Source organism: Procambarus clarkii, chromosome 58, assembly GCF_040958095.1.
Source record: "Procambarus clarkii isolate CNS0578487 chromosome 58, FALCON_Pclarkii_2.0, whole genome shotgun sequence".
In the NCBI taxonomy this organism is placed as follows: domain Eukaryota; kingdom Metazoa; phylum Arthropoda; class Malacostraca; order Decapoda; family Cambaridae; genus Procambarus; species Procambarus clarkii.
The window spans coordinates 18,954,350-18,979,360 of NC_091207.1; the positions used below are offsets into that span (position 1 = coordinate 18,954,350).

The window sequence follows — 25,011 nt, forward strand, 5'->3', positions numbered from 1 at the left end:
GTGTTACCGATCCCACAGGCAGCAGACGGAGGCAAAACAGAGAGTCACCCAGAGACAAAGGGCGAGAGCAGCCCTCAAATTTGCTGGAAGCAAGGGGGGACTCTGGGGTCACATCCATCGGACCCACGCGCCCCCAGGGGTTTCCCAGGGTCCCGAGCGTTTACTATAAGAGGACTCGCGCTCAGGTTATCCCAGGCAGGGTACTGCTAACCGGCGCCCAAAGCTACCAAACAACTTTCTAAGAGCTGAATCCCCGGGGACCTAGCAGGGGGTACCACCAGAAAATACTCACAACACAAGGAACACAAGGGGCAAGAACGAAGGCAGACCCCCCACCAGGTAGATAACAAAAAGAAAAAGAAGACCCCGCAAGAGGGCAGTGTACCCAGGCGGAACAGAGCCGGCCGCCATGATTGGTAAAGACAAGCTGCACAGTACCCTGCGCCCCACCAGTGCAAAATTGCCCCTTACCCAAAGGCGAACAAGGGAGAGAGAACACCCGAGCACACAAAGAGCAGCCGAAAACCAAGCAGTAAACGGCCTAGCAGGGGCAGGACCCAAGGAACTTGTAGAAGGTGGCCCCAAGCCCCAAGGGCAGTACTTACAGGCCACCTAGGGAAGGGAACCCTAGGCGCATGCAGCCCGAGTACTGGAGACACACTCCCGGCTCACGCACCACCTAGAAGACAGACACCACACTCTAGGTACAGTGCTGAAACAACTACTGGAGCCGGAGCACATAACCGGTGCCTATAGCATCAGCTGAAGAACTGATGGGTGGATAGCTGGCGTGGGAGGTCTGGGGCTCCCCCTTCCCCCTCCCGGGGAGAGGGGAGCTGTGCAGACAGTGGCGCGGTGACGTGTGACATCATACTAGTTTGCTTGTTTTCTGTTGGAGTTCTATCCACTAGTTCAGCTTTAGGTAGCAATTTTAACCAGAATAGGGGTTTGTTTTGGAATGCTTACCTTTCTGGATGCTTGACCCGGTCAATGGCAGACATAGAATGCTTCCAACCACACGGGGGGTTTCTATAGGCCATTGCTCCCCTTGCCTCTCTAAGGGGGCCAGGTTCTGGCCGTGGTCCCCGGTAGGCCCTAGAACTCCATACACATGACTGATGCCAAAGTCTGACATTAGCATATCAGCCTGGTAAAGCTCTGGGGAGCCGACGGGGCTCCCCCCAGAAAAAAAGTTTCAACATTCTGTAGAGACCTGGAAAAAAAACACTCAGTGTTGAGTGTAATGAAATGCTAGTTTCTGGGTAAGCCCCAGTGGCTCTCTAAAGCTACTATCTCTGATAGGCCACTATACTACTAGGTCCTATCAGTCCCAGAGTTCTGTTGGCCTACTGGGAACCTTGAGCCAAAGCCTGGTCCTCACAGAGATGCAGGGGGTCGTGGCACTTATGATAATGGTTTTTATTAATTTATTCATATCTGCCACCACTGAGGAAGGCAACCAGAAAGTCAGCAAAACAAAACAAACCAAACCACTGCTGGCTTCAAATGAGACCACAGCTTCGTGAACTGCCAACAGGGCCCCCCTCTCCCTAAACAATGTAAACGAATGATCGAAAGTTCACGAAACTAATGTGAGCTCGTTCAACCCACCTCCCACTTATTTGGAAATGAGGGGTGAAGGCAGCCCAGGGTAAGCCAGCTGCTCAACCCTTAGTTCTATTCTTATGGTAGCATATGTCAAGGTCTCCTCTCTCACTCTGGCTCCTGTGTACTTTCAGCTAGGTGGTGATTTTGCCTATGTGGCTGTTCCTGAATGCTATGGTATAGTGCGAGCTAAAAGTTAAGATTGCTTGGCGCTGCATGTGCTAAGGGATATTGATTCTCTGAGGGAGTGATCCCCAAATACACCAGGGACAATAATCATGGCAGTGCAAGGGCAGTATTAAGGAGGGCACAGGGAAGATAACAGTGAGCACATGCAGATCCAAGCATTCTTAACACCATACCAAAGCATACAGGAACAGCCACATAAGCAAAACCACCACTTAGCTGATAGCACACTGGAGCCAGAGTAACAGAGAGAATACCTTGACACATACTATCATCTTGGTTATCTTGAGATGATTTTGAGGCTTAGCGTCCCCGCGGCTCGGTCCTCGACCAGGCCTCCTTTTTGTTACACCCCCCAGGAAGCAGTCCGTAGCAGCTGTCTAACTCCCAAGTACCTATTTACTGCTAGGTAATAGGGGCATCAGGGTGAAAGAAACATTTTGCCCATTTGTCTCCGCCTCCACCAAGGATCGAACCCGGAACCTCAGGTCTATGAATCCGAAGAGCTGTCTACTCAGCTGTCAGACGGCGCATCATAATAGAACTGAGAGTTGAGCAGGCTTACCCTGGGCTGCCTCCATCCTTCCCCACCAAACGAGGGGGAAGGGGAGGTGAGGCGAACAAGCTCCCTTTAATTTTGTGAAATTTCGATCGTTTGTTTACATTGATGGGGAAGTTCTTTCGGGGGTTCTCAAGGCTGTGGTCTCATTTGAAGCCAGCAGTTGTTTGTTTTGTTTTGCTGATTTTCTGGGTGCTTTCCTCGATGATGGTAGACATGAATAAATTAATAAAACTGTTATCATAAGTACCACTGCTCCCTGCATCTCTGTGAGGGGTCCAGATTCTGGCCTGTGGTCCCCAGTAGGCCAATAGAATGTCACTACTGATGGAACCTACTAGTATGGCATGTTTCAGGGCTAGTAGCTTGAGGGAGCCACGAGGGACTCCCCAAAGAAACTTTTTTATGGGAAATTATTATTTTATCATCAGTCATATAATAGCAATTGTGCTATAGAAGGATTAGGATTAGTTTATTTGGTTGTGTATCTGATACTATAGAATGATAAAAGTGAAACCTCCATTGATTTCCCTGTTGCATTTGAAATATATTTAGTTTAATTTATGCTACTGTTTATTTTTTGTTTAGTAGTACAGTGGCTTTCATTCTTGGTGAAAGAGAAATGATTGGGCATGCTTCATTTTACCTAATGCCTCTGTCTATCAAGCAGTAAATAAATACCCAAGACTTGCACAATTGTTTTGGGTTGTATATTTGGATTAGTTAATTGGTTGACCTGGGAATGTGGGGGTCAATAAGCCTTAGTCCAGGCTTCCTGTCCCTAACAATGGGAATTATGAATGATGTTTTGCATGGCTATACCTGTCCTATATTTTATATACCAGTTTTGTCACAATCTTACGTATTCTCATATTTATTTCCCAACACAGTTATGGAACAGTAATATGCTTGTGGATGGGTTCATCGGTCGGGCAGAAATTGCAGCTCCAATCAACCCAGCCATCACACAGATAGAGCTTCCACTATATGGCAGACGGAAAGAAAAAACAGTGGAGAAGCAGGGAAAACTAACAGTTCAAGTGTATTGTGATGATGACTTGACCAGTATTTGAATTGCAAGCATAATAAAAAGATGTCATTATATTACTGTTTAAGGTTAAGATACACACATAAAATCAAGAAATTATACATGGTTTCTATTATACACAATATATATATGTGATCAAGTTAAAATGCTATTGATTTCCTGGCAGTTCAGAAATTTTAGCAATATGCATTGCATTTTACAAAATGAGTTATTACATTCTATTTTTTTCTTTTTATAAACAATTTGCAGGAAAAAGTTTGCAAATTTTAATATTCTGTTATATAGAGTTGTATGTTTATGTAAAACTCACAATAAAACTAAACCGAGAATGTAGGCTTATTTTTTTGTCATGCAGTTTGGAAGCACAAATCAAAGATATGTAGATGCTCAATATAAAACAAACTTTAAGTATATAACACCAGGTATTTTTTTATCCAGGGCTCTGACAGACAATGTATACTGAATGAGCTCGCTTATCCAGACTATATAGAAAGGACCTCCCACTGGATAAGCCAGATATCCAGATAAGCCGTATTTCTTACAGGGAAAATCCAAAAATAAACACATTAGTAATTTTTTGTAGCACAACCAACATAATTTGAATTTCCACAAACACACTACAGTACAATTAAAAATTATACCAGTACAGGTACTGTAATTTAAAACAAGGTTAAACTTACTTTGTAGTTTGTCTTCTTGACTGATGCTGCACATCTTAAAATCAATACTTCTTGAAAATTTATGTAGCCTAACCTAACACAACACAAAAATTACTGTACAGTACATGAGTTTGGCAAGGCCATGTTTTGACTGCCAGCTGCTAAAGCTGGCAGTCAGAATGAAGCCCCTCCACATGCCCCTCCTCATCGACCAGACAAAATGAAGCCCCTCCACATGCCCCTCCTCATCAACCAGACACAAAATGAAGCTCCTCCACATGCCCCTCCTCATCAACCAAACACAAATTGAAGCTCCTCCACATGCCCCTCCTCATCCCCCCAGACACAAAATGAAGCTCCTCCACACCCCCTAGGCACAAAATGAGGATATGCCCCTCTTCATCCTCCCTACTCTTCCCTCTGTCCTAACCCCCCCCCCATACCTTGAAACAACCTACCCCAACACCTGCCATACCCTGTGCCTCGAGCCACAGCTGTATAGGATTAATACAGTATGGCCTGATGCACATATGTGGTATCTGGCAAAATCTCCTGTTTTCCAGATTTCTGCCCGGGTATGGCAAAGTTTGGCAAAACATTATCTAGGCTTGATTTAGAATCTATGCCAGTCTGCACTATCTGGCCAAACCTCCAGGTATCCAGATTGCTATCTGGACACGGTGAAGGTTTGCCAGGAAAATATCCAGACGTGATTTTGGTGAGATAATCCAAATATCCGGTTAAATGGAATTCCGATAAGTGAGCTCATACAGTACTCAAGCTTTCATCACTTGCTCAATACATATCAACTCCTAGCAGTGTGTCCAGAGCCTTAACTTTATTATTATGATGCTAATAATAATAAATTAAATTAAATTCATTAATTTATTAAATTGAATTATTAAATTGAACAAATTAACCTACACACCAGTAGGTTCTGTTTTGGGCTTTACCACGATTGTTAGAGGAAAAATAACTGAAAGGATATTTGACAAAAGTTGATCATAGCACAAATTGCTTCATTTTAACGTCTCTCTCCATCCCACGACAGACATAAGAATTAGAAATGTATCACAATTTAGTTTATTTGAGATAGAATTAGTCTGCAAATTGAAAGCTAATACAGTATATATTTTGTAGAGATACTGTATGTTGCAGAGTACAGTACTGTAGTTTTAATTTTTTGCTTTTTGTCTAGTTCATCAATGATCATATGATTGATTGATTTTATGAACTGCTTGAATTAATTATAGTTTTTACAAGGCTACTTATATAGGTTATTTAATCAGTTCTAATACAAGAGGCGAGTTTTGTGTTTATTAATTTTAATGTTAGGGATTTGTATTTCTTTTGCATTTTTATAAATTATAAAGTGTACTTAATATGTATAAAAATATTTCCTACTAACTGAAAGTGTACAAGATGAAAAACCATTCTTACTAAGACTGCATATGTTGCATTTCCGAAATCTCTATAATTAGGTGTGAGTATATATATATAGAAATAATAGCATTTGTTGCCTTATCATCTATGTTGGCAATGAAAACTAGGTATAAAAGGCAGAAAGAATGTATCTTATACAGTACTTGGTATATTAATATTTTATAAATATTATTTTAAAACATTGTGTTATTAGAATAAATTCCAATTATTTCTTGGTTAATGCTTAGTGCATGATTCCTTTTGTTACTTTATTAGTCTTACTTGCTTAGGATCTTACCACTTGGCTTTATATTCTGTTCTGGCATATGAGCTTTAGTAAATGATAAGTGATTTTTTCAACTTTATTGTGGTATGAATTATCAGAGATGATGGAAAATAGGTCTCAATTGCTATTTTAGAGGCCTGTTTTTATGATTTCTTGCAAATGTAAAATTCTTTCATCATTAACCCTTGCACTGCTCACCTATTTTCGGCAAAAACGTCTTGGTGCAATTGTCAAGGACATATTTTTGTTATTTTTACAAATGTTCAGGTAAATTTAATGTCAAAATGTTTCCAAAGTCAACTATTTCCATTTCAAAACACAAATAGTAATGAAAACATTAAAAAACATTAAAATATAGCCAAATTAAAAAACAAAAAGCACAACTCTCTGAGCGCCTAAAGGCGCTTTGCGCAGTGCAGTGGTTAAAGGAATGTGTCTGCCTATTTTGATTTTATTATTACAGTAGACAAGGTTTTTATTCTGGATTGAGAACACATCATCAGATTGACTTGAAATTGAAAATGTTTACTCAATTCCCGACATAATATACTCACTACACTACTAAATGTCACCTCAAAGTTTTTAATGTTACACCATTGAAACAACAATGTTTGGTTACAGTGTGTGTCTACTGAGTTTCAACAAGAATTATATTTAAGGCATCCCCATAGCATTGCAGTGGGAATGTATTTGAATGGAAGCATTTTTCCAGACATTCCATTGCAGATGACTGAGCATACTTTTACACATTTGGATAACAAAAGCAATTGGATAAAAATATTAAATACTGTAAATAATGCTTTGCTGAATTTTTGGCAATACATACAAGTTTAGTGAATGAAATATTTACTCTTGCCAAAACTTCACCTGCACAGTGTTTTTTTATTGGAGCAAATCTTAAACTACAATGGAAACCCTGTGGTCCTGGATTTTCCATTTATTTTTATTTGTTTCACATTTTATCTTTTACCTTTGTTTCTATGAATTATGTGATGAAACTGACAGATGAGTAAACATGAGTGACATCTAATGATTTCAGGAAAAAATATATACAGTACATTGTAATAAAATGAGCCGTACCTTGCTCATATAGCTATAATTTTGTTGAATCATGATCATAGATTTATATATGATGCATATATTTTAATATAAAAGTGCTGTCTTAAATCCTACAATGAATGAAAGTATTTTAATTATTTTAAAATATTCAGAATTCTTCATCTTCACTTCAGTTTTTAATACAGATTTTTTGTCATGCTAAATTATTTATACAGGTATGCAAATTACTTTAATCAAGGATATAACTGCAAAATAAATAGCATTGTTTATATCCTCATTGTAAAGCTTTGTGAATAGAGGGGAAAGGCCTTATAATTTTGTATTTCTTTGGAGTAGCTGTTTTCTGTATGTACTACATTCTGTGCTTTGTTATACTTCTGTTATTGTCTTTTGTCAAATACCTAATTGTGACTCTACAATAAAAAATTAAAAGATATAAGCACTATATATATACTGTATATATATATGCATTTTTATACCTAATTAGGAAATTATACATGTTTATATATATATATATATATATATATATATATATATATATATATATATATATATATATATATATATATATATATATATATATATATATATATATATATGTATATAATGTATATGTATTGGAGGCAATGGTTTCCACACAGCCTCCCAGATGGCTATGCTGGACTGTTTCCTCCTCTTATGCATCAAATAATCTTTTAAATATAAATGCTACAGAACCCCTTGGTGAATCTGCAGGGATACACGATTCTGACGACAATGAATGTTCCAATCAGTGGGATGCTCTTATAGCTCCAGCACCAAGACCAGACACCCTCTCCCCCCCCTCAAAAACAAAAAAAAAAACAAAAAAAAAAACACAAACTGTCCAGTAGGGACAGCCAAGTGGTTGAGAAAAAAGCAGAGGTCTTTCTCTGTGCAGCACCATCACACCAGAAGCAAGCTCACAATACAGTACTGTCATACTGGGCCTCCCAAATAGCTCAGTGGTAGAGCTTTCACCTCTCACTGTGGGGTCGGTGGTTCGAGTTTCCTAGTGCCTAAGAGAATGAAATGTCTATTTCCATAATAGTGGGGTTGATAATTTATATGACGCGGGTGTGGCTCACTAATTCCTATGTGCTTCAGAGGGAGGCGAGGAAATTATAAACTTTAAGTTGGGCAGTGGTTTACTGCCTCTGAAATTTTTCCTATTGGGCTTCCTGAATAGCTCAGTGATAGAGCTTTTGCCTCACACCATAAGGTCAATAGTTTGAGTCTCCCAGTGTAGAAAATTTATATTAATTTCCAGTGATCAGTGACTATTGGTGAACATAACTATAAGAAAAAACATTTTTAATGTTTTTTCAAAATATTTAGCTAGGTGTAGCCGGCAGGCAGTGCCAAAAACTACCATAGAGGTAAAAATGTGATCCTGGCAAGCTGTTCTTAAATTTTGACAAACCCAACCAGCCAATGTCTGTCCCTTACCTCAGACCATTACTCCTGCAAAGCAGGTGAGGCTACCCTCAAGCATTTGGCCTCCAACCTTGGTCAAATAATAATTTTCTCTTATATACTCAACTGAATTTACCTGAGGTCACTATCTCTCGAGTGGCCTGAGTGAAGACAGGAAGGTGGCAGCTTGTCGAAGGTCCTCCATTTATCCTGATGATTTTATCAAGCTGGACTTTGAAATTCAGGAGTGTTTTGGCATTTACGGTTTCGGTGGGTAGGCAGTTCCATGGGGTTATAACTTTATCAGTGTAAAAGTATCTGTTTTCCATCATGCATTGCGGCTTGTTGAACTTAAAACCGTTGTTTGTGTTACATCTTAACTTATTGAAGCAGTGGTCTGGATCAATATCCTCCAAATAGTTCAGTATTTTTAAATGTTTTGATGAGATCAGCCCTGTCATGTCTGGTTTGTAGTGTTGTTAGCTCTGTGGTCCTCAAGTGTTCTTAGTTTTCTTATTAAAAATGTTTATGGGAAGCAAATTAAAACTAAAGAAAGAAGCATTAATAATACAATAAATAGAGTGAGCAGAGAAAATAATTTATGTTCACAGAAAAAATACATTATCTTGCAATTCTCAGATGTGTTAAATGGGTTAACACCGGTTAGGTTGGGAAATAGTTTGAGTTTCTTCATGGCATTCCAGATGTTCTACAGCAATCAAAATGTGAGAAGATTTTTTCCAAATATTCTTGACTTTAAAAGTGTTTCTGGGGTTCAGAGCAACCAGACTTCAGAATGACAAGTTGAGATCTTCATTTCCGCATCTTCTGGAGATTTCCAGTGTTGGGTATTTGTAGCATTTTGTGTACTCAGAGACAGAAGCCCCCATCAATGGTGAACACATTGCCAGTATGGTATGATGACTGGAACATAGTTAAAATAAGGTCAATGAAATGAGCTTATTTTTTATTAAAATTGTGTGGTTTTTAACATTCTACATTCAGCACCAACATTATAGTAAAAAATCCGTTATACTTAGTCTTATGATATTTATGGAGGCTTTCGGGTTTCTATGGACCCACCATGAATGGTATAGTCATAAAAATGATTAAAATTTCAGGTTAAAGTTATATTTCATCAAGTGGTATTCAGAGAGCATCTCAGTTCAACGTCACATATAATAACATTTAAGTTTATATATTATATGGCACATTTAAACAACACTAACTTTTACTTAAACAACATTTAAAGAACACCTCAAAACAGGGTATGGTCGTTTCAGAAATGAGATGATTCGATGAAGCTCCTTTTTGTTTTATAATTACTCTATAATTTCTTGTTAGTTATTTATTTATATTTATTGTACAAGAGTTCTTACATTCTTCTAAGAACTTGTAATTACGTTTTATAATTATAAATACAGTTTGATAAAACTGTATGCAGAGTATTGTTATGCTAGGCTATTAGCTTTGGTTATGCTGCATTGATCTCTGTTGAGTTAGGTTGGGTTGGTCCATAGAATTACCCAAATCTACCCAAATCCACCCAAATCCTCCTAACATTACGTAAGTAATGAAGACATATGGTAATTACTTACTATAATGTTGGTGCTGAACGCAGAACATGATCAGACTTATTTTTACTCTGAAATAATCTAATTTCATAACGAAATTAAAAGTATATATGTGGCAGGTGATGCCATAGGAAGTCGACGGTCCAAGCGACAATTTTGTGGAGCGACTTATCCAAGATATATGGTCGCCTGGAGAGTGTTTGCTGCCATAGCAGTCTCCTGTACACAGTGATCCCGTCGTCGCCCTTCTTGGCTCAAATTGTCGCAAATTTAATTGGTGATATTAACAAGTAGAATGCGTATTTATAATAAAATCTTTCATAAACAGCCATTAAATATTTAATATTTATTAAAAAAAACGTGTCTAAGTTAAATCAACTCTACAGGACAATAATTTTGTTATATAGATACTAACGTTATTCGTTGGTATGCGTTCGCTATTTAAACTACTTATGTCCTTTTCGTTCATAGAACACGGAACCCTACACGCTCTCTGATATATTGCTTAATTAACAAAGAATCACAAATAAAGATTATATTTGTATATGTTATCATAAAGGCAGAGATAAAATAGCTTTTGTGAATCCATCACAGAAATTATACCTTATTAGAGAGGAAAAATATTCATATTTTAAACAAGGCTTCTTGGCCGACGCTCTTCCTATCGATGGGAACTATGACCTTTCGAAGATCAATGTTAATTTAATCTAGATTATTGTAATAAACGAAGGATTCTATGTCATCATAAAGACAGAAATATATGCTGCATGTTAATAAACACTTTAACGAGCACGGCGATATAGACTGGAACTTCCTGGAAGTGAAATCGACGTTTTCAGGTGACCGAGCGGCAACACTGAAAAGTGCATACTCTTTTCGCTGTTCTGACCTTAATTTTCGATGTACAGATTTAATTTTTATACCAATGTGTTCGCAATAGAATGATATATAGGAACATATAAGAACATATGTATATGTCACCAAACAACCCGTTCTCGCAAATTCGTAAAGTCAATATTGACTTATTAACTACGTGCATAGGTGATATACTAAACATAATAGATAACCCTAAAAATATTCATAGAAAACACCAACCTTACCTAACCTTGTTAGTATCTTAAGATAAGCATCTTATTGCTTCGTAATTACAATTATTACTTAACCTATACCTATTATAGGTTAGGTAATAATTGTAATTACGAAGCAATAAGATGCTTATCTTAAGATACTAACAAGGTTAGGCAAGGTCGGTGTTTTCTATGAATCTTTTTAAGGGTATCTATTATGTTAAGTATGTCACCTATGCACATATTTAATAAGTCAATATTGACTTATTAAATTTGCGAGAACGGGTTGCACCAAAGCATGAGTTAAATCACACAAAAAGCTAAAGAACTACATCGATCACTAGCCGTGAGCTCCAAACAGCGACGAAATGTTTCTACTCTTTTCAGGGTTGTCAACTCCACACTTCTCCTACAGCGTTAAATTTGGTATCACTGTGATCGCAATTAAATTCCCTACACGGACATATGCATATAAATGTGTGAAGTGGGCGATAACACTCGCCGTGTCAACAATACAATAGTCTTTCCACTAAGTTACAATACAATGCCGTTCTCCCAAATAGGCCATGTGCCTATTAGAGAAAACGGAAATTTAATGGCAAACATTTTCATACTATCCCCAAGTCGATCGAATAAGAATTGGATTTTATACAAATATTTTTTTAATCGCACGTAAATTTACGACGCGGGTGTACTTTTAGGAAAAAATACGCGTCGTTTATTTACGACCCGGGAGCGCTAAAGTGTATTAATAATTTGGCATAAATATAACTGAAGTTATATTTCACCTAGTTTTCACCATATTTCACCTAATGCGACTGTTCATGTGTCCGGACACCAGCGATAGTGTTGTATTGGCTATTTATTTAACCATATCTTTGCTTTCATTTAAGATATGTTTTCCTTGAAATGTAGTTACATCATCGTCTACATCTGTCTTTATTCTGACATAAAAACCTTTGACGTTACTTTGCATATACGTAAATTAATTATAAAATTGATTGGCTTGTGTGCAGGCCTTTACACTCCCTGAGCAAGCCATCAAGTAACTATAAAAAGGCATATATCTTCACTTTCACTTCAGTTATATTTATCCCAAAGTATCAATATGCAGCCTATATTTCTGGCTTTATGATGACATAGAAAACTTCGTTTATTACAATATCTAGATTAAATTAATATTGATCTTCGAAAGGTTGTACAGTAGTTCCCATCGATTGGTTGAGCGGTGGCCAAGAAGCCTTGTTTAAAATATGATTTTTTTTCCTCTCTAATAAGGTATAATCTGTGATGGATTCACAAAAACTATTTTATCTCTGCATTTCTGATAACATATACAAATATAATCTTTATTTGTGAATATTTGTTAATTAAGCAATATATCAGAGAGCGTGTAGGGTTCCGTGTTCTATGAACGAAAAGGACATGAGCAGTTTAAATAGCGAACGCATACCAACGAATAACGTTAGTATTGTAGCGAGTAGATTATCCCAATAATATACTCGCTCCAAATATAGTGTTAATGTTCCTGTCAACCTTTGGAGATGAATGAGGTGAGGCGTTGCCCGGGCAACACGGTGAGATGCCCGAGCAATATAAGCAGCGGTGTAGCGAACATTAACTAGTCTACTTTCAAGTGTGGTCTAGAGCAGACAATATTTAGTGACTGTTTATGAAAGATATTATTATAAATAAACATTCTACTTGTTAATATCACCAATTAAATTTGCGACAATTTGAGCCATGAAATGCGACGACGGGATCACTGTGTACAGGAGACTGCTATGGCAGCAAACTCTCTCCAGGCGACCATATATCTTGGATAAGTCGCTCCACAAAATTGTCGCTTGGACTGTCGACTTCCTATGGCGTCACCTGCCACATATATACTTCTAATTTCGTTATGAAATTAGATTATTTCAGAGTAAAAATAGGTTTGATCATGTTCTACGTGTAGCACCAACATTATAGTAAGTAAATATACCATATGTCTTCATTACTTACGTAATGCTAGGAAGATTTAGGTGCTTTTGGGTAGATTTGGGTAATTCTATGGACCGGTTAGAATGGATTTGGTTAAGTAGGTTTCAATATCTATTGCAAAAATCCCTTTTATAATATATATATATATATATATATATTATATATATATTATATATATATATATATATATATATATATATATATATATATATATATATATATATATATATATATATATATATATATATATATATATATAAAATATGAGCTTTTGTTGAATCGTCTTATGGACGAAAGTACCATATGTTTTTCGTGAGGTTGTATGTTGGCAATATTTCGAAAGATAAAGTCACATTGTACACAAGATGAATCATTAATATATATATATATTAGTATAGGCTAGGCTGTATTGGGCTCGGTTGGCTTGGGTTAGGTTAGGTAGGGTTCAAAATTCATTAACGAATCGATGTGAATTGTGTACAAATGACGTCGTACATAGGATGATTGGCCAACGAATTTTAAAACTTACGTAACTGAACCTAACCTAACTTGACCCAAATCGGCCTGTCCTAACCCAACCGAGCCCAATACAGCCTAACCTAATTAGCTAATAAATCCTAGCCTAACTATAAATATACGGTTTTAGCAAACAGAAAACGAGCTTCGGCGATTGTACGAAATGATCATATCGCCTCATAACACAATCCACGACAAACACAACATAACCCCACATCAAAAACAACCCCCCCCCCAACATAACCCCACGTCAAACACAACCCCCCCAACATAAACCCTACATCAAACACAACCCCCCCCCCCCAACAAATACAATATATACAATTACCTCGTCAGAAGCCAAATACACGCACAGGTTGGCCACCTCCTCTGGGTACGCTAGGCGACCAATCATAATATCCTGTATGTAATCAATGTGATCCTGGAACATAGAAAATGGTCTGAGGTCTGGAACATAGAAAATGGTCCGAGGTCTGGAACACAGAAAATGGTCCGAGGTCTGGAACACAGAAAATGGTGCTAGGTCTGGAACACAGAAAATGGTCCGAGGTCTGGAATACAGAAAATGGTCTGAAGTTCCGAAAACAGAATAGTCCGAGATCTTTGACATAAAGAAATAAATGACCTGAGGTCTGGAACACACAAAATGACCTATGGTCTGGAATATGGCGCTGGAATATTATTCATATATTTTTAAATTTTTGGAATATTTTTCAATTTTGCTAGAAATTACCTACTTAAATTTATCTGTTAGATTAAGGACCTTCCCGAAACTCTATGCGTTAGTGGCTTGACAAAAATGTAAAAACATCAATCCTTTGTACTCTTATAAACCCCAATGTATCTTTTTGTATATAAATAAATAATAAATAAATAAATAAATAGCGAGTACCAAGTGAGGGTCTGAAAGATGTGTGTTATGCTATACTATTACATAACTTGCTCAGCTAAATGAATTTTAAGGTTCAGTCTCTGAGCCCATTATATGTGCCTCTGTAACTCTGTAACAAAGTACGGGAGACGTCTCCTGTCAAGCAGGGTGCAGTCGCACCTCCACAGATCTCCAGTATCAGCTAATGATACTGGTTATGGCTCAAAAGGGCCACCACTTACGGGCTATTCATGCCCGTGCCACCCTTTGGGTGGCTTAATCTTCATCAATCAATCAAATCTATAACTGTAAAGTAAAAAAAAAGGTGTCCAGCAGCTAGACACCCTCATAAAGACTGTCAAGCAGTATCCTTCCCCGCGATAACAACTTGACGATTAAATGCAACCTCAGAATACTGAAATGAATTACTGAACAAAAAATTGTACCACTTACGGGCTATTCATGCCCGTGCCACCTCTTGGGTGGCTTAATCTTTATCAATCAATCAATCAACTCTTCCCACTGCCGCCCACAGGCTGGGTATGGCTTGCTGAATAAGTAAAGTATACTAACACCCTTAAACGTTCTTCAGTCATGGATGTATACTTGGAATTGTATAAGTACATGTTCTGTCAAAGGCCGGGTTGAGAGAAATCATGTACAGTACATGGCTTATAATCCAGGAGTTAATGGTGTATAACCTGTGATTCTATAGCTTACTGGGTCTATAATACGGTCTGTAATTCTCGAGCTTCCTGAGTACATGTGTCCCTGTACCAACTAATAATAATAATAATAATAATTTTTATTTAGGTAAGGTACATACATAAAGAGATTTTACAAAGTTTGTTGGCTTTATAGATAGAGCTAGTACATACAATGCCTAAAGCCACTATTACGCAAAGCGTTTCGGGCAGGAATTCTACATAGGAATTCTACTACATAGAATTCTACATAGGAATTCTACTACATAGAATTCTACATAGGAATTCTACTACATAGAAAGCGGTCACAAGCGTTCATATGTATAGTTTCATGCTGGAAACTATATGAGGTAATACATATATGTATTGCGACCTTGGTAATGCAACCAAGATTGTAACCTTTTGTTGAATTGTCTGAATGTGTACTGCAAATTGTCTATATACCTAGCATAAAAGTATTTGTGTGTACGTCTGGTAACATACTACATGTGTAAAGGAAGAAATGTATATGTTTATCACTCAGAATGTTCGGTAATATGTTTATTGTTTGTGATGTGTGTCTATGAACACGTTGTACTGAACGGGGTGAGAATAGCTTGAGCTACCTCATCCCTTTGTGTGTATTTTACCCCAATAAACTCACTTCAATTTCAATACAATAGTTACAAGACTCGCAAGCTAGGTGATATAATCAAATAAATGCATAATATACTGTAATAAAGGCCACTTAGCACTGTAAGATCACGTGATCCAGCCCTGAAGTATCACTCGATCTACTGCTGTAAGATCACTCGATCTACCACTGTAAGATCACTCGATCTACCGCTGCAAGATCACTCGATCTACCGCTGCAAGATCACTCGATCTACCACTGTAAGATCACTCGATCTACCACTGTAAGATCACTCGATCTACCGGTGTTTTGATTCGAAAAATAACTTTAATATTAAATCGTGAATAAACATTACCTTGTCCGAGTCGTTCAAGTCATGGGATCTCTCGGTGAAACTTGGAGTGGCCACGGGAGAAGGGCAGATAACATTGCATCTGCAACACATCAGTAGCACCTGTTATCGTATATTGGTGATATATATTTTTTTTTGAGATATATACAAGAGTTGTTACATTCTTGTACAGCCACTTGGAAATAGTGCTCGCTGTAACTTGGTGGCATTACGGCCAACTTTTGTGACATCATTATTTGTGGACATGGCAATGTTTTCATATGTTTTACAAGAGGTCATTGAAAAACAGGAATATAGAAGTATCAGACTCTGTTAAATCTATATATATACGGACATCACAAAACATCCACTAGATTAGTAGTTCTGAACTTCTTTTTTTTTTAGCCACGGACCCCCTTTAAAATCTGGCGAAATCTGGTGAAAAATAACTTAATAAAAGTAGTTCATATAATTGTTAAATATTTAACTGACTTCACGGACCCCTCCCCCTGAATCTTGTCCATGGACCCCCCTAATTTGGGGGTTCGTGGACCTCCAGGTTAATAACCCTTGCACTAGACAGTGTGGCCCTGTAGCTACCAGAATTAGGCTTGGAAATCGATTTCCATGGCAGGTGGCTACAAATCAATGGTAAACAAGTGAAAATAACTAGAATAAATAATTGAGGCTAACTGAATCTATAATTTTAAAGCAAACTGAAAGATACCAATGTGGAAAGGTGGGGCCCAGGAGCTAAAGATCTGTCCTAGAAACTGTGGAATGAGGTTGGGAATTATCAGAAGAAAGCGTCAAGCCATAGAACTTGGAAGGGATCAGGATAAGAATTTGGGATGGGACGGGGAGAGGAAAGAATGGTGCCCAACCACTTGTGGACGCGGTCGGGGATTGAACGCCGACCTGCATGAAGCGAGGCCGTCGCTCTACCGTCCAGCCCAAGTGGCTGGGCAAGAGAAACTGTGGAAGTGGTAACGGTAGGATGAGGCGGCTGACCTGACGCCCTGGCGGACATGGTCTCTAGCCACGGCCTTTGTGAGTCCGATGACTGCAGCCTTGGTGGCGCCGTACACACAACGGCTCTGTATTCCCCTCAGAGTGCTGGCCACTGACGACATGTTGATGATGGACCCTCCACCCTTCTCGATCATCTGCACCGTAAATATTTTATAAAAATAATAATAATAATATAGGAAATACTTATTTAGAGGTTCGTTCGAAATAGTCACAATTATGCAACTTGTTTGGGCAGTAGGCTAGCAACTATGACATACAATGCAGTAGGCTAGCAACTATGACATACAATGCAGTAGGCTAGCAACTATGACATACAATGCAGTAGGCTAGCAACTATGACATACAATGCAGTAGGCTAGCAACTATGACATACAATGCAGTAGGCTAGCAACTATGACATACAATGCAGTAGGCTAGCAACTATGACATACAATGCAGTAGGCTAGCAACTATGACATACAATGCAGTAGGCTAGCAACTATGACATACAATGCAGTAGGCTAGCAACTATGACATACAATGCAGTAGGCTAGCAACTATGACATACAATGCAGTAGGCTAGCAACTATGACATACAATGCAGTAGGCTAGCAACTATGACATACAATGCAGTAGGCTAGCAACTATGACATACAATGCAGTAGGCTAGCAACTATGACATACAATGCAGTAGGCTAGCAACTATGACATACAATGCAGTAGGCTAGCAACTATGACATACAATGCAGTAGGCTAGCAACTATGACATACAATGCAGTAGGCTAGCAACTATGACATACAATGCAGTAGGCTAGCAACTATGACATACAATGCAGTAGGCTAGCAACTATGACATACAATGCAGTAGGCTAGCAACTATGACATACAATGCAGTAGGCTAGCAACTATGACATACAATGCAGTAGGCTAGCAACTATGACATACAATGCAGTAGACTAGCAACTATGACATACAATGCAGTAGGCTAGCAACTATGACATACAATGCAGTAGGCTAGCAACTATGACATACAATGCAGTAGGCTAGCAACTAAGCCACTTCAAAAAATCATCATCATGTTAATGAATGAATAACAGCTGTGTCAGGTAACAAATTTCATGTACACCCGCTATAGAAAACTGAACAAACAAACGCAGTTATATCTTCCAACGACCAAAGAAACTTACACAAGAGGTATAAAAAAAATTACAGTGCGTAAGTTCACAAATAATTAAACAGCAGTAAATAATAGTATTAACTCCGATCACAATCCTGTGTTCACCTAAGTGTAGTCACATAGTTGTGCTTCGGCTCTGCAGTCCCGCCTCTCATCCGTCAATCAACTAGTTCCTGAACCTGTTGGTCTCTATGCGGTAAGTAGATGCTGAGAACTGACCCTACTCAGCAGATCTTACAAGATATTTGATTCTTGCTGGTAAGATTTGATCATTTGATCATTGCTGAAGTTCATAGTTCACTTCATATATTATGCACCTTATACCTATCCTATGAGAAGTGGTGAAGTGGTTACAAAGGTACATAATGGGCACAGGAACTGACCTTCAGAGTTAATTTAGCCAAGCAAATTACGTCATCGATGAACAGTGTTGGGAGAGAAAATCTGCATATTATGCTGTCTGTGCTCCCACTCAAGGGCTTATATTTATTGCATTCCTTACACCCTGAATTAACAATGAAGGACTACCTTTTGCACGGCCAAACACGGTAATCACTTTGTTAATAGACTTATGACTCGAGAATAGTGGTAATGAGATGCACCAGAATTTACACACTTTGTTGTGAGACACAACAATGACATATAGAGATAAAATCAAGATCACATAAATATTAAGGTCACCAAAATGCTATACAAAAAATATTAAATGGAACAAGTAGACATAAACTCATCCAGCTTGCATTATAATATTTGTGAAGTTACTGTCGTCTGGTGGAAATAACTGGTAGTCAAAATTAAGACGACATAACTGTCAAACTAGATTTCTATATAAGAACCTGAAGACCTGGTCTCTTAATCCCTTGGGTATTAACCTGAGGGATTAAGGGCTTTTAAAGCAGTACCATCCTAGGGGGACGATGGTCTGGATACAATAGTACCAACATGGGAGAAGGAAGGCCTGGATAATGTAGTTACCAACCTGGGGGAGGAAGGCCTGGATAAAGTGGAACATACTCTTGACGTTGACATCAAAGCTATAGTCCCACCTCTCCTCCGTGGTCTCCAGAATGTTACCCTGGTGAACGTACCTGGTGACGTCAACAGAGAAGGATAGAGTGTCACCGGGAGAAAAGTAAGGATCCCAGCTGTCATCTGCCACTTGTAACTCAGTCTGCAATCCCATAGGGTCGACCCGGAGGTGCCCGGGACGTCCCCCCGAAAGGTTGCTTCATTTAAGTATTGGAAGCCGTCGTTCTTGTAGACATATTATTAAATATGATCGAAATGGTTAGATCAATGACTATCGGGAATCTTCCCACTATATTTCTTAGTTCACTAAACTCACGCACCTTTAAATGACTTACCCGGCGCAGTTGAAGAGGACGTCGATGTCGGTGAAGCTCTGAGCGAGGGCTCGAATCCCGTCCCCGTCCCTTACGTCCAGCACCCGGCACTCCACACCTGGAGAGACAACACCGTCACACTCTAGCACCGTCACACTATAGCCACGTCACACACACTAGCACATCAGTACCCTAGCACCGTCATGCCCTAGGTTCCATCACACACCGTAGCCTCGTCACACCATAACAACGTCTTACGCTACGGACCACCACACCCTAGCACCGTGCACAGTAGGATGATTAGCAAATTGCTTTGGATGTGCCTGTAGGGTTTTCTGCAAGCATTTTGGAAATGTGTACAAGGTATGTACATTGTAGTTAAGGTACAGACCTGAGACGAGGTACAGACCTCGACGTAGCCTCAGGAACGAGCATAGGCGTATATCATTGGACCTTTTCTAGTTTTGTTTTTGAGCAACCCGTGAGGATAGAGGACCAGTACCCGCGAGGATAGAGGGGCCAATACTTACGGGGATATAAGGCCTGTACTCACCAAGATATAACGCCAGTACTCACCAGGATATGGGATATACAGTTAGTAATCACCAGGATATAAAACCAGTACCCACAACGATACAAGGTCAGTACCCACCTGACTTCGATGACAGCTCCTGCAGCTTCTCGCCATTGATGTCGATAGCGACCACAAGCGAGGCTCCCTCTCTCAGGAAGGCTTCCAACGTTGCCCTTCCAATTCCTGCCGGCCAGATATATATATATTAAAATACCTCCACAAGTACACTCTTGCCACACACCTGCTGATCATACACATTCACTTGTCTGTTCCACTTAATGAAATACAAACTTGTGTTGTTGTTGTGTTGTATCGTCATTAATAGACGCGTGCCTTTGAAGGGCTGGTTATGTATGACCTTGGTTGTATATGTGTCCTGAATAACTCATACAAAAATACATGGGAGTGTGGTTACAGTAAGGCTTTGTGCTTTGGTTTATTCGAATTCTTGGATCATCAAATTGATACTGGTTTCTCGATTGGTTTCTATGGGTTCAGTTTCAGCCGTTTAAGAAGTGTTTGGGGGGTAGAAATAGCCTAAGCTACTCTAACCCTTTGAGATGTATTTCTTTCTTGTCTCAATAAACATACTTGAACTTGAAGAAGTGTTTGAGGTCGGGATTTTGGCAATTTTTACTTTCAGAGTTTTGAAGATATAGATCAATAACCATTCGGACATTCTAGGAAACATGTGTAAGTCACTGCCTACGCCACAATGCCCTTCATAGAACCTTTGAAATGCAATCACTGATTACTTCGCACGACAATTAATGTGGGTTAGACTTTACCCTGAGCCGCGGCAGTCAACACAATCTTTTTCCCGGCAAGTCTGCCATTTCCCCCTCCTGGGGCAGTAGTAGCAGCAGCGGCAGCAGCCATGGTGTGTGTGTGTGTGTGGGTGCCCAGATGGAGGAAGACTGAATACCCCGGGTACAGGGAAGTCCATACCCCCCAACCCAGCCGAACCTCAATATAATGTTATCTATCTTCACACGCTGATAATTTAAACACTGTTTGAAATATATATTTATATATATTCCCTCGTGAAATAACAAACATGTATCAACTTTGTTACATATACATATATCCACTGCTGCTGCTGGGTTCAATAGCGGCATTGTTCAGCAGTTATAAGGGAACCGCTTATTATAATTTTAGAAACATTATTCATCTGGCGCTCGTGCACTCGGCTTCTTATTTCTTGTGCATTTTTTGACAAGTTATCGTTTTATTGAGCGGTAACATACCATATGTGCGGTACGTGTGTGTGTGAAGCAACAGGTGCTCTGGGGCTTATCTGGCCGGCCTCACACGACTGCTGCTGATGCTGGTCTCTGTCTGTCTGTCTCTGTCTGTCTGTCTTTGTCTCTGTCTGTCTTTGTCTCTGTTTCTTTCTGTCTGTGTCTCTCTGGCTTTTCATGCTAATGCACTGTATACATTCATTATATTCTCTCATTCAAGTACTGGGTGAGGTTCGACCACTTTTGCATGCAGGGACCCTAAACACGGGCTCTCTGGCCCGGGAAACTTTCTTCTAAACTTTCCAAGTCTACTTGTGTTAAGATAATATTATCCTGCAGGTTTAACAGTTTTTAATAGAAACAAAATATAACTAAGTTTGTGAAATTTTCACTCGATATAATAAACTTTCCTTATTAAGACTACTCTATAGCTCTGTCGATAGAGCTTCTGCCTCACACACACACGTGGGGGTTCCATGGTTCGAGTCTTCCAGAGCCCAGGTAAATGGAATGTTTAATTCTACGGTAAAGTGGATGGCAATATTTATAGGTTTTGCCTCTGGCCAGTACCAGAGTACCGGCAGAACACACGCGCCCAGACAGGTGGGATTCAGGAACCTGTACACCTGTTGATTGACGGTTGAGAGGCGGGACCAAAGAGCCAGAGCTCAACCCCCGCAAGCACAATTAGGTGAGTACAGGTGTCTAGCACTTGTGATCTTTCTTTTCAAGCTAAGTAACGACTATTTTCTGAACACACGCAACACTGGATATACACTGGCTGGCAGTCTTCAACCCGTCCTCGACTCATGTCCATTCCATCCAGTGGTCGACCCCACAGACGCATTCATAAATTTTAACATGCTGTTCATTCAATACGGGAATTTTCTCAAGTATAAATTAATATTATAATATATTGGCATATTGTGCATATATAGGCATAGGTTAGGTTAGGTGTTTAGGTTCTGTTGGCGATTATTTGTATTTGTAGTACGTGGGTGAAGCATTTATAGCGTTGTGATTCAAACAAAATTCGTCAGTGAAACACTTGTTCCGGATATGTTCGAACGTCAGCAGTTGTGAGTCGTGCGTAAACCGGTTTTCATTCATAAACAGGGGGTTTGGCGGGTGCATGGAATCACTTTTGGATCTTTGTTTGAAGGACGGGCTGTTTACGGAGTTGTGTTTCGAACAAAATTCGTCAGTGAAGCACTTGTTCCGGAAGTGTTCGAACGAAATCAGTTGTGAGTCGTGTGTAAACCGTTTTTCATTCATAAACAGGGGGTTTGGCGGGTGCATGGAATCATTTTTGGACCTCTGTTCGAATCACAACTCCGTAAATGCTTCACCCACGTACTTCACATACAAATAATCGCTAACAGGACCTAAACACCTAACCTACGCCTAACTATACATAAAGCTTTAATATATAATAATAATTTATACACGAAGACAAACTTATTTTTAATGCACAACACGTACAAACTGATTAATGCGTCTTGAGAGACGGCCGCTGCTTTAACCTGAAGTTGATTTTGATAACAAACAAGAGGATTTTGATATCACTCAAGATGCGCGAGTTTAATCTGAGGGAACATATGTTATTTTCTTGAAATTCGTACCAGGGAGATAGATAGCATGACCCTCCCCAGCATCCTGCGTTCAAGTTCAAGTACTGTTTATTGAGATAAGCAATATATACATCTCAAAGGGATAGAGTAGCTTAGGCTATTTCTACCCTCCTATCTGCGGTGGGCCAGTAGTTTTACATTTTATCCCCTGACAAAATGAATTATACATCTCCCGCCTGTGGAGCAAATATTCCAACATATATATGTTGAATAAACTCCATCCCGTTGAATAATGAACAATCTTACCTAGTAGAATTAGAATTAGAATTAGAATATTTATTTAGGTAAAGGTACATACATAAAGAGATTTTACAAAGTTTGTTGGCTTTATAGATAGAGCTAGTACATACAATGCCTAAAGCCACTATTACGCAAAGCGTTTCGGGCGTTTCGTTCCAGAATAGACCTCACAGTAGCAAAGGTTACGACACTTAATCAGTACATATAAAATATAATTGTCATCAGATTACATGGTTTAATAAGTTTCAGTTATCTGAAATAATCGTCTGGCTCCACATTTATAAGTATTTGTAATTCTACCGATGGATGGCGGGCTCCAACATGGCGGGCTTTAGAATGTGCATCGCCTAAATGATCTCCCAACATCTACTTCATTCTCTGCTATCTGACAACTAGCACCATTACTTGTCAAACACAGATACCTAAGCATAAGTTTGAAGCAGACAGGCAATCCGTAAAATGGACGGAGGGCCCGTACATATAGGTTCAATAACGCGACCATCTACGACGTCTCCGTGTTTCCGACAACCGTTCCAATGTTATTGAGATTCAAGATATTTTATCAATCATCCTTATAATAGTTTGTAGGATTCTGTACTGGATTCCGGCATTTAACACTGATTTCTAAAAATTGTTTTTAGTTATAGAATGTACTTAAAAATATAATTTTGACAATGCTCTTCCTTGATTTTAGACGGAACCTAGCTCTTACAAGGATAATACGCCTCTTGCGCAGGCGCACACAAGCTGCACCTTGGCGGGACTTTCAAATGCTTTCATCGCAGTTTGTGCACGTGATTTCAATCTAACAGACACTCATGCAACAAGTAAAGTCTATGCCATGTCAACAAAAATGTATCTAAATAAACTTTTATATTATAAATCTCTCCACGAAATCAATGCCCTGTGAACGAAATGTATGTAAATAAATCACTACCTTACAATGTGTGTTTTTTAGTAGCTTTATACAGGTAATATTTAATTTATTATATATAATTTTGTCTGAAGAGTTTATGAGTTGGTGTCCCAGCTGATATTTAATTTAAAGGTTGAGATGTAATAATTTACCAATATTAATTCTGGAATTTTAACTTTTTTACAAATATAAGTTTAAGTGAAAAATCAAGATTGAACATGAGATACTCAGTGACAGGATGAACAACCCAGCGGGTTTTTTCCTATTGGGGAAAAAGCATAACATGCTGCTATGGCGGTATGTTCACTCACAGGATGAGTGGCGCTGCCCAATAAACTCGCCCCTCGGGGCAAAATTTAAATTTAAATGAGATACTCACGTTTGTGTTGGTGGTCACTTTGATTACACGTTAGTGGTGTTGTTGGTCGCTTTGATTACACATTAGTGGTGTTGTTGGTCGCTTTGATTACACCTTAGTGGTGTTGTTGGTCGCTTTGATTACACCTTAGTGGTGTTGTTGGTCGCTTTGATTACACATTAGTGGTGTTGTTGGTCGCTTTGATTACACCTTAGTGGTGTTGTTGGTCGCTTTGATTACACCTTAGTGGTGTTGTTGGTCGCTTTGATTACACATTAGTGGTGTTGTTGGTCGCTTTGATTACACCTTAGTGGTGTTGTTGGTCGCTTTGATTACACCTTAGTGGTGTTGTTGGTCGCTTTGATTACACATTAGTGGTGTTGTTGGTCGCTTTGATTACACATTAGTGGTGTTGTTGGTCGCTTTGATTACACATTAGTGGTGTTGTTGGTCGCTTTGATTGCACATTAGTGATGTCAATCATCGTATGTGTTGCAACATGAAGATAATTGCAAATGAATATTCATCATACAGAATGATTTATAAATATACGTACCACAAGAGCATTTGACAAATTTTCTGACTGGAAATCGGCTTTGAACA

The 25,011-nt window shown here is 38.9% G+C and overlaps 2 protein-coding genes across 5 annotated transcripts in view; one reads left to right on the forward strand and one right to left on the reverse strand.

Moving 5' to 3' along the window:
• The window catches only part of LOC123767938 (calpain-5), a 94,681-nt gene extending 87,408 nt beyond the window's left edge, over positions 1 to 7,273 (forward strand). For all 3 annotated transcript variants that reach the window (XM_045758121.2, XM_045758120.2, XM_045758123.2), the window contains one exon: positions 3,241 to 7,273. In XM_045758121.2, coding sequence (XP_045614077.1) covers positions 3,241 to 3,423 — 183 coding nt within the window. In that variant the 3' untranslated portion in view covers positions 3,424 to 7,273. The remainder of the gene's footprint in view (positions 1 to 3,240) is intronic.
• Positions 7,274 to 8,835: 1,562 nt separating this feature from the next.
• On the reverse strand, positions 8,836 to 24,921 carry LOC123767945 (dehydrogenase/reductase SDR family member 6). 2 transcript variants are annotated; one of them, XM_069306637.1, is made up of 8 exons: positions 23,557 to 24,921; positions 20,101 to 20,205; positions 19,470 to 19,566; positions 19,085 to 19,193; positions 16,929 to 17,083; positions 15,942 to 16,020; positions 13,727 to 13,819; positions 8,836 to 9,182 (listed from the first exon to the last, which is right to left on the reverse strand). In XM_069306637.1, exons 1-8 carry the CDS (start codon positions 23,612 to 23,614, stop codon positions 9,129 to 9,131), a joined length of 750 nt encoding a protein of 249 aa, XP_069162738.1. In that variant the 5' UTR covers positions 23,615 to 24,921; the 3' UTR covers positions 8,836 to 9,128. The 2 variants fall into 2 exon arrangements, with proteins under 2 accessions (XP_069162738.1, XP_045614091.2); XM_045758135.2 differs by lacking the exon at positions 23,557 to 24,921 and adding an exon at positions 20,811 to 20,969.
• Positions 24,922 to 25,011: the final 90 nt, after the last annotated feature.

Excerpts from the sequence above, each read along its gene's own strand:
- LOC123767945 (XM_045758135.2), bottom strand. The coding sequence starts at position 20,901 with ATGGCTGCTGCCGCTGCTGCTACTACTGCCCCAGGAGGGGGAAATGGC. Across the intron at positions 20,206-20,810 it reads GTTGACTGCCGCGGCTCAGG|GAATTGGAAGGGCAACGTTG; the intron begins GTAAAGTCTAAC and ends TCTGGCCGGCAG. Across the intron at positions 13,820-15,941 it reads ACTTGAACGACTCGGACAAG|GATCACATTGATTACATACA; the intron begins GTAATGTTTATT and ends TCTATGTTCCAG.